Source organism: Dermacentor albipictus, chromosome 8 (assembly GCF_038994185.2).
Source record: "Dermacentor albipictus isolate Rhodes 1998 colony chromosome 8, USDA_Dalb.pri_finalv2, whole genome shotgun sequence".
NCBI lineage: Eukaryota > Metazoa > Arthropoda > Arachnida > Ixodida > Ixodidae > Dermacentor > Dermacentor albipictus.
This window is the reverse complement of record NC_091828.1, coordinates 60,054,495-60,068,449: the sequence shown is the minus strand read 5'-3', so window position 1 is coordinate 60,068,449 and position 13,955 is coordinate 60,054,495. Positions and strand designations below refer to the sequence as shown.

The window sequence follows — 13,955 nt, the reverse complement described above, 5'->3', positions numbered from 1 at the left end:
CCGTCCCACACTCCGGAGACCCTGGTTCGATTCCCACCCAGCCCGTCTTGCAAGAGTTGAGCCAAAGCCACTTCTCCTCTGTCGTGACGTCACGGTGTCACGTGATTTCATGGTCACCGCCGCGCCTGAGGAGCTGGGTTGAGCCCTCGTAATATGCTTCGCATAAAAAAATGGCTGTGGCTTAGCTAAGGTTAAGCCCAGGATGCGAAGCATACTAGCCTTTATTTTAGTTGTTGAACCACTGTTTAGCCTGGTGAACTGCTGTTGCTTGGCTATATTTGGTTCGGCTAGACGAAGAAACAACTCATGCGTTACTCTGCTTCGCCTTCAAGAGTGGAACGCGACAGCGTTCCCGTCGACCCGCATTGGACGCGTCGAGCAACGCAGCGTTCGGCGCGGCAACGAAATGTGCGCCTGAGCAAGCGACGCACGCCTGAGCCTTAGAAACAGCTCGTTTCTAAGGCAACACCGCATTCACTAGAGGCGCTTTTGTACCGCTTTGAAGCATCCTACTCGTGGCTCAGTGGTAGCGTCTCCGTCTCACACTCCGGAGACCCTGGTTCGATTCCCACCCAGCCCATCTTGCAAGCGTTGAGCCAAAGCCACCTAGAAAATCAGTCTCTGTAGCACCCGCAGCATTCGCTTCTCATTCCAACGAGCAGCTCTGTCTCCAGGAGGCATCTCACCTCGTGAGTGTCTAGCAGAGGCAAGCGCAGCTGCTTATATACCGCGGCGACGCCGCGAGCGACGGCGCGAGTTGGAGCCCCGTTTCTCCTCTGTCGTGACGTCACGGTGTCACGTGGTATTGAAGGCGACACCGCCGCGCCTGAGGAGCTGGGTTGAGCTCTCGTAATATGCTTCGCATAAAAAGATTATATTTTTGAAGCGTGTCACTTCCCAATGCTGCACTGCACGCTGCGGAGGACGCTGCAGGGTATGCCCTGAACTGCCTGATCTGATCCGGAGACCACCTAAACTTCAAAGAAACATATGCCTATGTCGTAACCACCAACGCAAAATGCAGTCGTCGCGGCCGAGATCCGCTATACCTCGGCTTCCGTAATCAGCCACGAACTGGCGACTGCACAACTGTGGTTTCATTAGTGGCACATACTTGTTGGGACAATTTGAGGTTGGACGGTCGTACACATCGTAAGTAAACAATTCTTTCGCATTCTGAACTACTTTATGTTTAAGAAATTCTCTATTTCTCTCCCCCTATCTGTACGTAAACCTAGGAAGCACTTGACCAGAGGCGAAAAATCAAACCAATAGCCGGCGTCTAGCGATACTGCGATCATAAACGAGCTTTAATAAGGTCGCTGTGAGAGCCCTCACAGACGGGGCCAAAATTTTAATCTGGAGATTGTTGCGAGATTACCCGCTTTCTACATGGCGTTTGCACCTTCCAGTGAGCAGTCCTCACTGCTGCTGCACACAGCGCACCAAAATATCGCTACATCGCATCTACTACGTACGTGCGGATATCTATAGCGCACGTGCACATGCGTGCGCGTGTGTGGCCGTCCTTTTAACGGCGGGTGAAAGTCCGCGAGGTGACAAAAAACACGCCCCGCAGCGACATCCGAGGCTGAACAGCGGAAAACGCGGTACGCGCATAGGCCCCGAGAGACAGGGAGGGACCGCACCTCCGAACACAGCGGCGGCAGCAGCAGCAGCAACTTGTTTGTCGCGGCACCACGGTAGCCGCGCCAAGACAGGTCAAGTGGTGGCCACGGCGTCAAGCCGACCGGCCGCCTGCTGCTATACGTGTAGGCCTTCCCGAACAAGCACCCTGCGGCATCGCATCATCCCGCCGGACCCCCTTCCTCTTCTGAAGTGCGCAGCACAAGCACAGCGTCTCTGCGCTGCTTTCGTGCGGCCCCACGAAAAGAAGAAACAGTCCCTCCTCTCTCCTCGTGCCTACAAGTTCAAGCCGGACAGGAAGGATGAACACGCGGAGGCTTCGAGCTTGCTGCTTCTGCCGCCAGCGAGTGCGTCCAGCTTGCTTTCAGACATTTGTCGGAGGCCAGAAATAGAAGGAACAAAAAAAAAAAAAAACGTGTTTATGCATGCCGTGACCCCCGTGGCAAGCGCGCACCTCGCCTTCTTCGCGACGGTCGGACGGGTCTCCTTTCCTTCTTTCCCTTTTTTCTTCTAACTGCGAGCGAGGGTTCGCCCGCGGGGTTCGGCGTAGGAGAGATGCGGCCCGGGTATACAGGGGATGGTTCGGGATACCCCGTCCACCGGGACGGTCGCGAGCTGACCTTAACAGCGACGAAACCGATAACGAGGCAAGCGCACGTCGCGGAGTGGAGCTTCAGAAAGTACAGCGGTGGCGGCTCACCCGAGCAAAGCAAGCGGTTCGGCTGGATAGTGCACGTGACCGCGGAAGATGGGACCGTATAGAATGACAGGACGAAGACGGCGAGCGATGGACGGCAAGCGAGGGACCGGGAATGGGGCGAAGCAGATACAGCTGTAGAGCCACGTCAAGGCTTGGTGGCGCAGGAGGTGCCGGACGCCGGTGCTAGCTGGAAGAGAGAATATTTAGCGGAAGCTAGACCCTAGGCGGGACTGCACAAAACGCGATCCTACAAAACGGACTCTTGAAGGGGGAGCTGACTGGCTTAAAAGGAGAAACGTACCTGCTTGCAGTAGACACCGGCTCAATGGTTTTCGATCGGAGGAGGAGGCGAAGGGGGGGGGGGGTTTCGCGACAAAATAAGAACGAAGCGATCACCCGGAAGTGCCTTTACGATACTGCACTCACACACACCCTACGCGGCGCTTAAACGCACGTGGAAAACTCGACCGGTAGCACGCGGAAGCAGGACCGAAGACGAGACGTCCCACCAGGGCGGCCGTTCATCAGCAGCTTCGCTAAATCAACGAGCGGCCTTATCTTTGGTCTCGGTTCTTTCTCTTCGGCATCGCGCGGTCGGCGGCAGCAGCAGCAGCAGCCTGCGGGCGATCCCGAGCCAAAGCCGGTAGCCGCTAATGACCGCCATCGCCGCCTTCGGGGCAGCGGTACGAAGAAGAAAGATAGCGAACGGGGCAGCGGGAAGAAGACGGGGCCGCGATGCAGCTGAAGCTCGCGCGCGCACCGCACAGGCCTGCCGTCGCCGGCGGCGGCGTGGACCCAGCCCATGCAGCGAAAATTTCCCACGCCGGGCCAGCGCTCCGTCGGCGCCCGACTGCTCCGCGCCGCTGTTATCATCACTTCTGGAAAGGTGTAATTTTGTCTCCCGCGTCGTGCAGGTTAAAGCTGCTTCCCGCCCCGGTCCGGACGAGCTACGGGCTTCGCTGCCTTCATCGCTTTAATTCGAGACGCGCGCGCTGTGAACACTTGTAGTCGTTGCTGTGTGTGTGTGTGTGTGTGTGTGTGTCTTTTAAGCGTAGATACGTGTCGCGGAGGACGCGGGTGACCAAGACAGGCCCCGGCAGGTGACGGCAGTTTTGGTTTCTATGCGTTTGCGTCATGCCTGTTAATTTCAGCGGAACATCGGGGCGGGGCCCCGCGGAACAGCGTCGGTGTCGACATCTCGCGACACTGCTAAACCGCGCAACACGTGGGCCGTCTTTCGTTTTTGATCATTGGACTGAGCATATTAGAGGAGAGGAGACGTGACAGTGCGGTGACAGCCTAGCCTACAGCTTTTCTCGCTCAACAATACAATCAATGGGGAAAATAAACGAAAATTAAATTAGAACACAAGAGGAAATTAAACTTAAGATACACGTGACCACAATGCGTACAATGTAATTGACACATGGCCAGCCTCACTGCAGCACGGGACGTGTTCACGTTGTCCAAAAAAGGGCACGGGCCAATTACTGCGCTGTCTCGCCTTTAGTAAAGCATACTCTCGTTACACCTCCAGGCGTAAACATTTCTCCGGCGAAGCCGGGTTGTTAACACTGCATCTCGCCTAGCTGCGAAGTGTAACACGCGCTGTGTATCAGTGCACTTAATTTTTTTTTTTATGCCGCATCACTATACTTGCCACAGCGAGCGCGGCTTTCCGCGTTTCCGTCCCGGTATTCCAGGCGTAAACAAACAAAAACTTGGGCGATGCCGCGCACCTGGTGGCGTTGCGGCAGCCACACGTATCGTTGGTGGGCAGAGAAGTATAGAGCACACGGAGACGCCTAACGAATGCCTTCGTCCGGGAAGACGCACTCGCAGACGTGTGGTGGACTATAAAGGCAGCCCACGTAAGAGGAGCTAGAAGACGTGCGTCGAAAGAAGATGCAGCGATAAACGGGTCCGCGATACGAACAGCCCGCTCAGTGTGACGCAGTATAGGAGAGGCAGGACGTTGACACCGGTTCCGGGGACAGCGTCGTGTATTAGGTGTCGGGACAAAACAAAAATAGAGGAAGGAAAGAAACCGCTGGATAAATTGCAGCCACTTTGGAAGTCGTGCGGATGGGGTGCGACAGAGAGAGAGAGAGACACTTCGCGCGGGGACAAAGTGCTGCCACCTGGTGTTGCGTACAGCGGCAGTTGCGCCTTCTCGTGGGCGTCTTTTACGACGTCGGGGGAACGGGACGACGTATGGCGTCGGCCTGAATCGCAAGCGGGTTTGTTTTCAGGTGCCATCAAAGAACGTAGCACGTGGGCCCCTGCGAAAGGTGGCTATATTACGACAGTTATCCGTCCTCTCTGTGGCGTCTCTCTTCGCGTCCAACATGTTCAGTTATGAAGATCACAAACTAAATCAACGCCACGCCGTGTACTTGCGAGAATAAAATCGTCTCACGTAAGGTGACGTCATACTAGCAGACAAGTGACTTGAGTTGTTCAATCCAATGCTTCTTCAATGAAATTGAATCCTTCGAAGAAGACCAGAAGCTTGCAGCGACACATCTCTTTTGTTCTTTCCGCGTCAGCCTTTACTTCGTTATTCAATGGTGCTCACAATGCGGTACAGTTATATCTTCGGTGCTTGCACCTTGATAGTAGTGCGATTGCATTGGCGTTCTCGGGCCTTGGCGACAGTAACTCATGGTGTGAACTACGAGCGTTAGCCATGACCACAGTCTCGCTGGCATCTGGCTAGTCCTAACATTTCTGGTTTCGCGATCGCCGTTGCGACAATATCATTTGGAATTGCATCGTGTTTCACTCAGCATTGCATGTGTCTGAAAATTACAAATACATCGCCAAAGCTGTCCAGGAGGTTGCTTCGTTCATGTGTGCCTTTTTCACTCCCTCCTCCCGACTATTACTATCTAACAATAATAAAAAACAATAATAGAAGTACTACCATCGCTAAACGTGTCGTCTCACAAATGCATTACCGTGCATTCAAATGTATTACCGCTTCAAAAAGGACGAGTAGCCATTTATCCTAAACGGTTTTCGCAGATTGTGTCCCTGGCTTCTTTCGAACCACTCCTACAAAGGCTTACTGCACGAAAGAACCTCCGCGTCCCGCTGCGTTCGACCGTACGTCAGACGGGCCACGGCAAAACGCGGCCCCATCGGTCACCTTCTGAACAACCCGCCGTGGTTGCTCAGTGGCTATGGTGTTTGGCTGCTGAGCACGAGGTCGCGGGATCGAATCCCGGCCACGGCGGCCGCATTTCGATGGGGGCGAAATGGGAAAACACCCGTTTACTTAGATTTAGGTGCACGTTAAAGAACCCCAGGTGGCCAAAATTTCCGGAGTCCTCCTCTACGGCATGCCTCATAACTATAGAAAGTGGTTTTGGCACGTAAAACCACATATTTAAAAAACAACCCTCTCAATGACAACGGCAGTCGAGCAGCTATTCTTTCACAGCCTACAACAAGTACAGCGTACAACAAGCACTTGCAACGCTGCCGGGAAAATGCACCTGTAGTGCAACTGCGTGCGAACACAGTTGAGATTTCTGTACGCCCCCTACCGACCCTTCTAGTAGACGACGCGAGAAAATCTAAGAGCGCCCACAAGGCCCCCTCACCCCCTTCCCCGCAATAAAGCCCCCCAAGATTTCTAAGATCTCAATCGCACCCATTGCGGTTCCGCGCCGCAGAAAGGCACGCCATCGCTTGACGAGCGCACTTATATATAAATACCCGATGGCCTCACGACAGCGAAGTGAAACGCATACACACGGCCGAATCGGAGCCGGTCTCCCTGCTCGACGAGACGAGGACGCTTATTTTTACGCGGAGGCGTAAATAAGGAGGGCACGGATAGGAACCTGCCGAGGATGCTGTGCTTAGACGAAGGAATCTGTCCTAAGATTGCGAGCCGAACCACTCACGGCAGGCTGCTCCTATTAGCGAGAGCTTAATCTTATATTTCTGCTTTTTTTTCAAACTGCCCACTCGAAAAAAAAAAGAAAAGCAATGAGGGGGAATGGGTTGCTCAAAATGGCTTCGATTCAGTTATTGCCTTGCATCAATTTTTTTCTTTTTTTTCTTTTTTACAGCATCTCGGCTTAAGCGACCACACTTTCGTGGGATAAAGCGTGGTAAGGCAGGAAGGTAGCAAGACGGACGTACAAGTGGCGACGCGGCCCCAAAGTTACCGTACCAGCTACCCGTGACGACAGAAGATTTTGACATCCTGCAGCCGAGGGTGGTTCCACTGCTTATCGGTAAAGAAAAAGAAATCTAGGACTACGCCGCATTTCAAAGGAGCCAAAAACACTGAACGGAGCAAGTTTCGTGAACTTTTCCTGCACCTAAACGGCCAGAATGGGAGAGAAAAAAAGATTTGGATTGCCGAGACGCCGACGGGACTGACGCATCGGCTCCGACGTTTTGGAGTGAAAAAAAAAATAATAATAATGCGTGGCAAATTTTCTATGTTGAAATTGAATAGAACAGCGCAAACAGAAGACGAGCCGTGCTGTTGCGCTGTTCCATTTAGTATGGATTACAAGGCATGCTCACTCGTATAATCGCCAAGCGAATGAAAGTACGGAAAGAACGCGTCAACAGAATTACCAGACTCGGTGTCACACTATGTGCACCCCTTTAAATTTACTGACAGACCGGAGGAGAGAAACATCAGGGTTCACTGACCTGGTCGCTGAGGGCCTCCTTCTTGAGGAACTTCATGGGTTCGAGGTGCGAGTGGAAGTTCTCGACCACGGTCAGATTCTTCTTCAGAAGGTGCTCTGCAGGAAAAGAAAGAAAGCACGGCTCAGTGCGGTTGCGCCCGTTACAAGTAGGCGAGACGCACTTTCAGCCGAGCGGCAAAAGAGCCGATGGCGAAAGCCACTGCGTCAAAATGCAACCGTCCGTGAGACGCCGTAACTGTGGCGAACGCATCCGCGGGCGCCCACGGTCAGGCGCTGGCTACTTCCCGCCGCGCTCGAGTGAGCTCAGATAACGCGCGTTGTTGCGCGTTGTGACGCGTTGTTGCGCGCCGACGGAGCGCGACAGGTGTTAGGCCTCTGTTACCCAGAGAAGGCCGTCGATGGGGTGTAGGGGTGGAATTAGACGCCACCTACCCGCAGAAAAAAAAAAGGAAAAAGAATGCTGCCAAGCACCACGACGCCCTAAATACCTACGAACCTAATTTCGGTTTCGGTACCCATGAAGGAGGTGGATCCGTCACGTCGTAATGGGTACGTTGGACTGGGTACGTTGGTTCGCTCCGCTCACGCGTCGGCGGGCAGCATCAACCTATGTACACCCGTGAGCAAAAGTATACGGACCACAGGGGCGCCGAAAAAAAAAAAGAAAATTGAGTTTCTGCGTTATTAACGTGCGTAAACGGAAACTGATGAGGGCACTAGAAAATTCGTAATGACAAAGTTTGGACTGCAGTCTCTCAATTTCAAGTTCCATTAACTGACAGAGCAGAAAATTTGTTTCATCGCGCAATCCCCGGTCCTTATACTTTTGCTCACGCGTGCCAGCCAGAATTGTCAGCCACTTTGGCCGCGTGTTGTGACGTCACGATAATGTCGACGACGCCAGGTCTGCATTTGGAAACTGATTTCCGTGTCGAATTAAGACCCTCAAGCGGCCAGTCGCGCTGCAATTTTGCCTGCATTCGCGGGCTCCTTTCATACTTGGAAAATCATTTTTGTGTGGCACGTATCGAGCAACAGAAAGCTGTATCGGGAGTATGTCATGTTGCTCTACAATTTTCTCATTTACACTTTCCATCTAACTATAATATCTGAGAAACTGATTAATTAATTAAGACTAACTATGTAATCAGGAGGGATGCAAAAGACAATATGAGTATCTCCAAGTGACGGCAAACAACATTACCTTGGTTCTATCCAGCTTCGTGGCACTTGCACATTTTTAAAGTTTCGCTCAAGTGCGCGAGACACCCGCCACAGGCGTTAACTCCCCGACCTTCATACCTGCTAAGTGTAATCATTTCACGCGCGAGAACCATCGTGCAAAGTTTCTATAACGTCGACAATATGAGACAGTATACTCCTTGAAGTGCGTAACAGCGACAAAAAGTTATTTTTATTTGTACCAGTAGCGAAGATGCACGAAGTTTAACGCAGGGAGGCTCCGGCGTCAACCGCAGGTGTAGGGTGGTACAATCAACAGACTATAGATAGGTAGCATCCACACATGAAGCCACCTCTGCCGTTTGCAGCGTTATTCAGTGCCACTTTCTTGAAGTCCGGGGAAATCACTACCGAGTGAGCTTTTGTTCTGCCACGACTCACTACAAAAAAAAAAAAAAAAATGCCCGCGATGATAGGCACCCGGCTTCTGCACTATGTGTTACTATACTTCGTCCGCAGCACGTTCAAGTTACGACAGCTGTATGCCAAACAACTGTCGCCAGTATGCGAAAACACACAGTTCAGCTACGGGACTGTGACTCACCCACAATGTAGCCCATGGTGACGTCATCGGGCAACCGGATGTGCTCCCCGATGCTGATGAACTTCCCGCGCCTGCAAAAGCCAAAAAAAAAAAGAAGATTCTTTCAAATGGTGATTCTGACACGGAAACATAGACTTTCTAGCTTCAATATGTTCACTAGTCTGCCGCTTTCTTTTGGCTGCTATTCAATTCATCAATGACTTGCTGTAAACAGCTTGATGTACCCTGTGTACCAAATTCGTCACACGAAAACAAGGCGTTAATCAAAACTTCCCAATAGAGCATGATACGAGCGCTAAAGCACGAACGATTAGTCCCGCCTACCGACATGACGAGGTGCAATAAATATCGCACCGCTGTGATGTCAGCGCTTTCTGTGTACACCCAACTACGTCGGTAGCCCACCATCTCCTCAACAAAACACTGCCGTTTCCTAACACGTTTAGAGAAAAAGAACAAAACAAACAAACACGACGATCAATTTCTATTTCCCTCCTGAGGGCGTGGCCATCCGCCAGCTTAACAAGGTGTCGGTTCAGGCGTCAACGACGGATCCAATCAAGCGCGCGTCAGGACATTCCCAGCCGAGCTGATCCTCCCCGCCCACCGACAGAGGAGGAAATCAAATTGACCTCCGACACGTGATTCAGGCGCTCGAGGTCCGCGCCTGGGTCGGTGCTGCGGTCGAGCCACCCGGATGCGCGCGCACCGGCGCCCCGAGGACTATACCGCGTTTACTCAGCTATAAGCACCTGCGTTTTATGCACGATAGCCAGCCTGGCGTAGAATTTTGGGTTCTTAAAATTATATATATATTACGAAGACTGTCCAAGAAATGCCCTTTTATTATAAGACGAATACATAAAGGTAAATGGAGGGCCGGTTAGCGGGTGTGAGGCCCAGCTGATTTTGTCATAGAAAACTTAAGATATACAGCTTTAAGTCATTTGGGATCTAAGAAAACAAAATATGTCAGGTAAATGAATGCTCGGTACTGATAACCACCAATGTTAAGTCACTCGCGCCTGCGACGTGACGCGTACAGAACACAAAGCTTCAACAAGACAGAGCTTCACAGAAAGGCGGACAGTGTTAGAGTAATAAATGCTCGTCCCCTTGTCGAAACGTTGGCTCCACAAACGTTTGCTACTCTAACACTGTCTACCTTTCTGTGAAGCTCTGACACGAAACGTTGGCTTCAGCTTGAGGCATCCCTCGTTCGACCAATGTTCACCAACACACTCGACATATATCAAACAGACAATTGTCACTCTAATTCATCGAGCCAGTCTGTGATGCCGCACTTGTACATGGTTTCTCCACAACTTTGTTTATTTTTTACGACTATCAGCTGGAACATCTACAGCCCACGTTAATGAAAAATAGTGCCCTGACGTGCTCGTACATTCAATATTTCTTGGGGTTTCAACGCCCTCAGAACACTGCGTGTCCGAGTGCTTGCGGGCACGAGAGGGCAAAGCGGTAGGTTACACATGAGTCAACGCGGAAGTTCGTCCCCGGCAATTTATATACTGCCTCGTGAGCGAAAACAAATCGCTCGCCCATTGCGTGTTTTCCTTTCTCAATCATCTATCCAGTTAAGCTCCATGTAGGGGAAGTTTGTTGCGGTCGTTCATTTCGGGGAGTTTATTTTGGCTGCCAGACGCTCATGTCGCATCCTGTCTGCGCGTACATACACATAAACGAGCCGTCACGTACTTCCGTTCCTTCTCAATGGAATTCGAGCGATGACCGCGCGGTCCGTCCGCAGGGTCGCGGTGAGTGCGGTAGCCACGTTACAGTGTACTATAGTAGTCACGTAGCGGCCGTTCCCACAGCATGCACTGTGAACGGTATACCATGTAAGGCGCGGACGAAAGGAATCTTTCATTTGGGAAGCCGAGCGATGATATATATATATATATATATATATATATATATATATATATATATATATATATATATATATATGTGTGTGTGTGTGTGTGTGTGTGTGTGTGTGTGTGTGTGTGTGTGTGTGTGTGTGTGTGTGTGTGTGTCGACATGTACGAGTCGATAAAGCTTTATTCTCTAGTACCTATCAAGAATGACTCGCGGTACAAATGCAGCACAACCTTCACAGATTACCTGTGCATGATCGAGTTACAGACGCACAGTGAATGTCGTAAGTCCTCAGGGCATGCTGCTCACATTTCAAAGCTTACATGGCGCCACATTTAGATGGGGGAGAAATGCAACAACGTCCCTGCGCACAGAGCCTCTTTAGGAGAACGTTTAAAAATGGTGGTAAACATCAGTCATGATCATAGTGGTCAAAATCAAACCGGAGCTCTAGGGGGAGTATTCTGCCAGTGTCCATCTAGTGGACATGTCCATTTCGTCTGCTGCTGAAGTGCTGATCGTCTGGGGGCGCCTGCCTCCTTCTGATGCGTACCCCAGCGCAGCCAATCAGAACTTCAGAACTCCAGCCGCAGACGAACCCCCCCCCCCTCCCCCTGCCCTGTTCTGCCTAGCATTCCTTCTGAAAAAAAAAAAAAAGGATGCTTCACTGGCGAACGCGCAGCTACGGAAAGCCATCCTCGCTTTATCGTCCCTTCGACGCCAGATAGCTGCAGCGACGAAGCCAGCGTCACCTCACGATAATTGACCGCGCCTATACGTCTTTTCTTCGTCCATTCGACGACACAGAGCTGACAAAACAAACGAATCCCGAGACTCCAAGCTCAGTGGGTCATCGGTCATGTTACCTCTCTAAAGAGGGTGAACAAAGGAGCCCCATTCGGGGTCGACAGCAAACGCCGAATTTCGTGAAAGCGGTAGCGACCGTCAAGACGATATTGCTGAAATCGCCACAAAGCTGGCCGTTACTACGGAGAGCCAGCGTCGACGACTTCCGTGGGAGCAGCGTCGCAGTTCAGCGCACTTGCATCTTCAGTGCATCATAGGCGCCCTCGAAGGTTGGACATAACAGAGGCGGATTCCGGCGAGGTTGTGAGACACCATGGGTGGGAAGTTGCGTACAATTCCACCAATCCGATTGGACGCGTTACACGGATACTGAAGAGGATAGAAAAACTGCACGAGTTGGTATTGATTCGTGGCAAATAAGCAACAGCGCACTGAAAACGAAGACGAAGGAAGATGTAGACATTGAATTACCTCTTAGAGCGACCTATATGGAAAATCAACTGCTTAAAAAGCGTACCTTGGATGCTGTGTGAGGTTTGCAAAGAGACGTAGAGACTCCGAGATGCACTGTGATCCATAATCATGGAGCCTCTTTGTGAACATCAAATTTGAAATTGTACGTAAGACATGATTTTTTCTAATCGCTCGGACGTCGCTCTGGAACTCTGCTTCGCCCGGCAACCGGCACGGCAACAACCATGGAACCTTCGCGGCCAGTCGGACCTCCAATTTCGCAACAGCACTCAACTACGGCGTCGCCGATAGATCGTCGTTGCTTTGGGCCGTTAATCTCCATAAAAAAACGCTTAGCCGAACTAGGTACGCCGCAAAGATCGCGCTAGGCGTATTAATGTCGCATTGTTGTAAACGCGTCCGTACACAGTCGCGAAAGGCAGCGATATGTAGCCTAGAATCTGCGTCCACCTACTTTGATTCCGAAACCAAGAAGTCACAAACGTTTCTTTCGAACGGTTTTTTTTTTGCTTTAATCGCACGGAGAAAAACGTGGGCGAGACGCAATATCGCCTCAAATGTGGGTCGCGCACCGCGAAGACGGTGCCTGCGCGAGCGAGCGAGCGATTACACATTTTTTATTTTCGCCCGCTTTCGCAACAACGGCCCTCACAATCGGCGTTCGGCCCTTGTGTAAAACGCGAGATTCGTGTAGCGATCTCTCGCTGGAACCGCGTTTATGCACTCTGTCGTTCTGCGTATCTCGCGACGCTGTTTCAACACTACCCCCCCCCCCTCCCTACCCCATTCTCGCACACACAGGCAGGTGTGCGTGCGAGATACAAACGTGTCCAGGCGCGAGCCACACGCCAGTCCAGCCGCAAGAAGCAGGCCAGCGCGCCTCGTCGCCTGGCAACTTCCCAGCGAATTCAAAAAAAAGAAAAAGCAGAAATGAAAAGATTACACGCGCAGGAAGAAAGGAAAAAAAACGGCACAAATTATTCGGAGCAGTGCCACGGCGCCCACTGCATCACCGCTTCTCCGCGCAGCCTCGAAAACAAAATATGTAATCACCGCCTGCCCGCCGACAGCTGCCGCCGATTTGCAAAGTCCGAAGTCTATATAGGAGAGCGAGACGGATCGACGTCCTTCTGATGCGGTCCGCGTCCCGCTCCATTGGGCTGCGCGGCCACAGCGGCTCGGATAACGATGCAACGTATTAACCGGGGTCCGCGCCGTTACACATACACACGCACGCAGCACGCAAAGCGTTACGCGGGGACGCGCGAGACTGCATTTGCCTTGAACACGGCGTGTTCGGTCCATTTTTTGTTTTAGAATCACCCGAAAAGCAGCTGGTAGACCGGAACAAATCTCCGGGCCGAACCCTCCCCCTCCGTAGACCGTTTCTTCGAGAGGAGGAAAAGAAAAGACAAGAAGGAATCGAGATACGGAGACTGGTGCCCGCTATACGGGGACTCGAACGGCGTCGGCCAAGCCCCTCGGGGACGCAGTGTCCAGCGGTCCGCCGATAAGCCGCGCTGATAAAGAAGGGAGCGGTCGAAGTGGGTAAGAGAAGCAGAAGGAACTGGAGCAATCAATCGACGCGTCAAGAAAAAACAAAGATACGGCAGGAGGATCAAAGGTAGCAGCAGTCCGTAAGTTTAATGCGAAAGAAACACAGCAGACAGAGAGAGAGAAAGAGAGGTCAATTAGGCAGGATGCGGGCGCGATGCGAAACAACTAAAGAAAGAATTAAGCGAAGCAAACACGCATCGCATATACCAGGGTGTGCACCCACCCTGCAGTTCATTCTTGGTTTCTCGTTTTCACCCCAGCTGCCCGGTCATTATAACGATCGAACCTTCGAGACTGGACGCGCGCTTGCGCGATGTGGCCTTCGTTGAGAGAAAAAAAAAAGAAGGAAAACGAAGAGAGGAGATACTAAGGCTAGGCAAAAGGAGAGATAAGCCTGTAGTACATAGACAACGCCCAAGCCATA

At 51.8% G+C, this 13,955-nt stretch overlaps 1 protein-coding gene across 1 annotated transcript in view; it reads right to left on the bottom strand.

The window, feature by feature from the left end:
* fng (Fringe glycosyltransferase) overlaps positions 1-13,955 on the bottom strand; it is a 114,648-nt gene that overhangs the window by 21,213 nt on the left and 79,480 nt on the right. Inside the window, exons 7-8 of the mRNA XM_065448205.2 lie at positions 8,813-8,883; positions 7,028-7,122 (exon numbers count right to left, since the gene is read on the bottom strand). Of these exons, the coding sequence (XP_065304277.1) occupies positions 7,028-7,122; positions 8,813-8,883 (166 nt within the window). The remainder of the gene's footprint in view (positions 1-7,027; positions 7,123-8,812; positions 8,884-13,955) is intronic.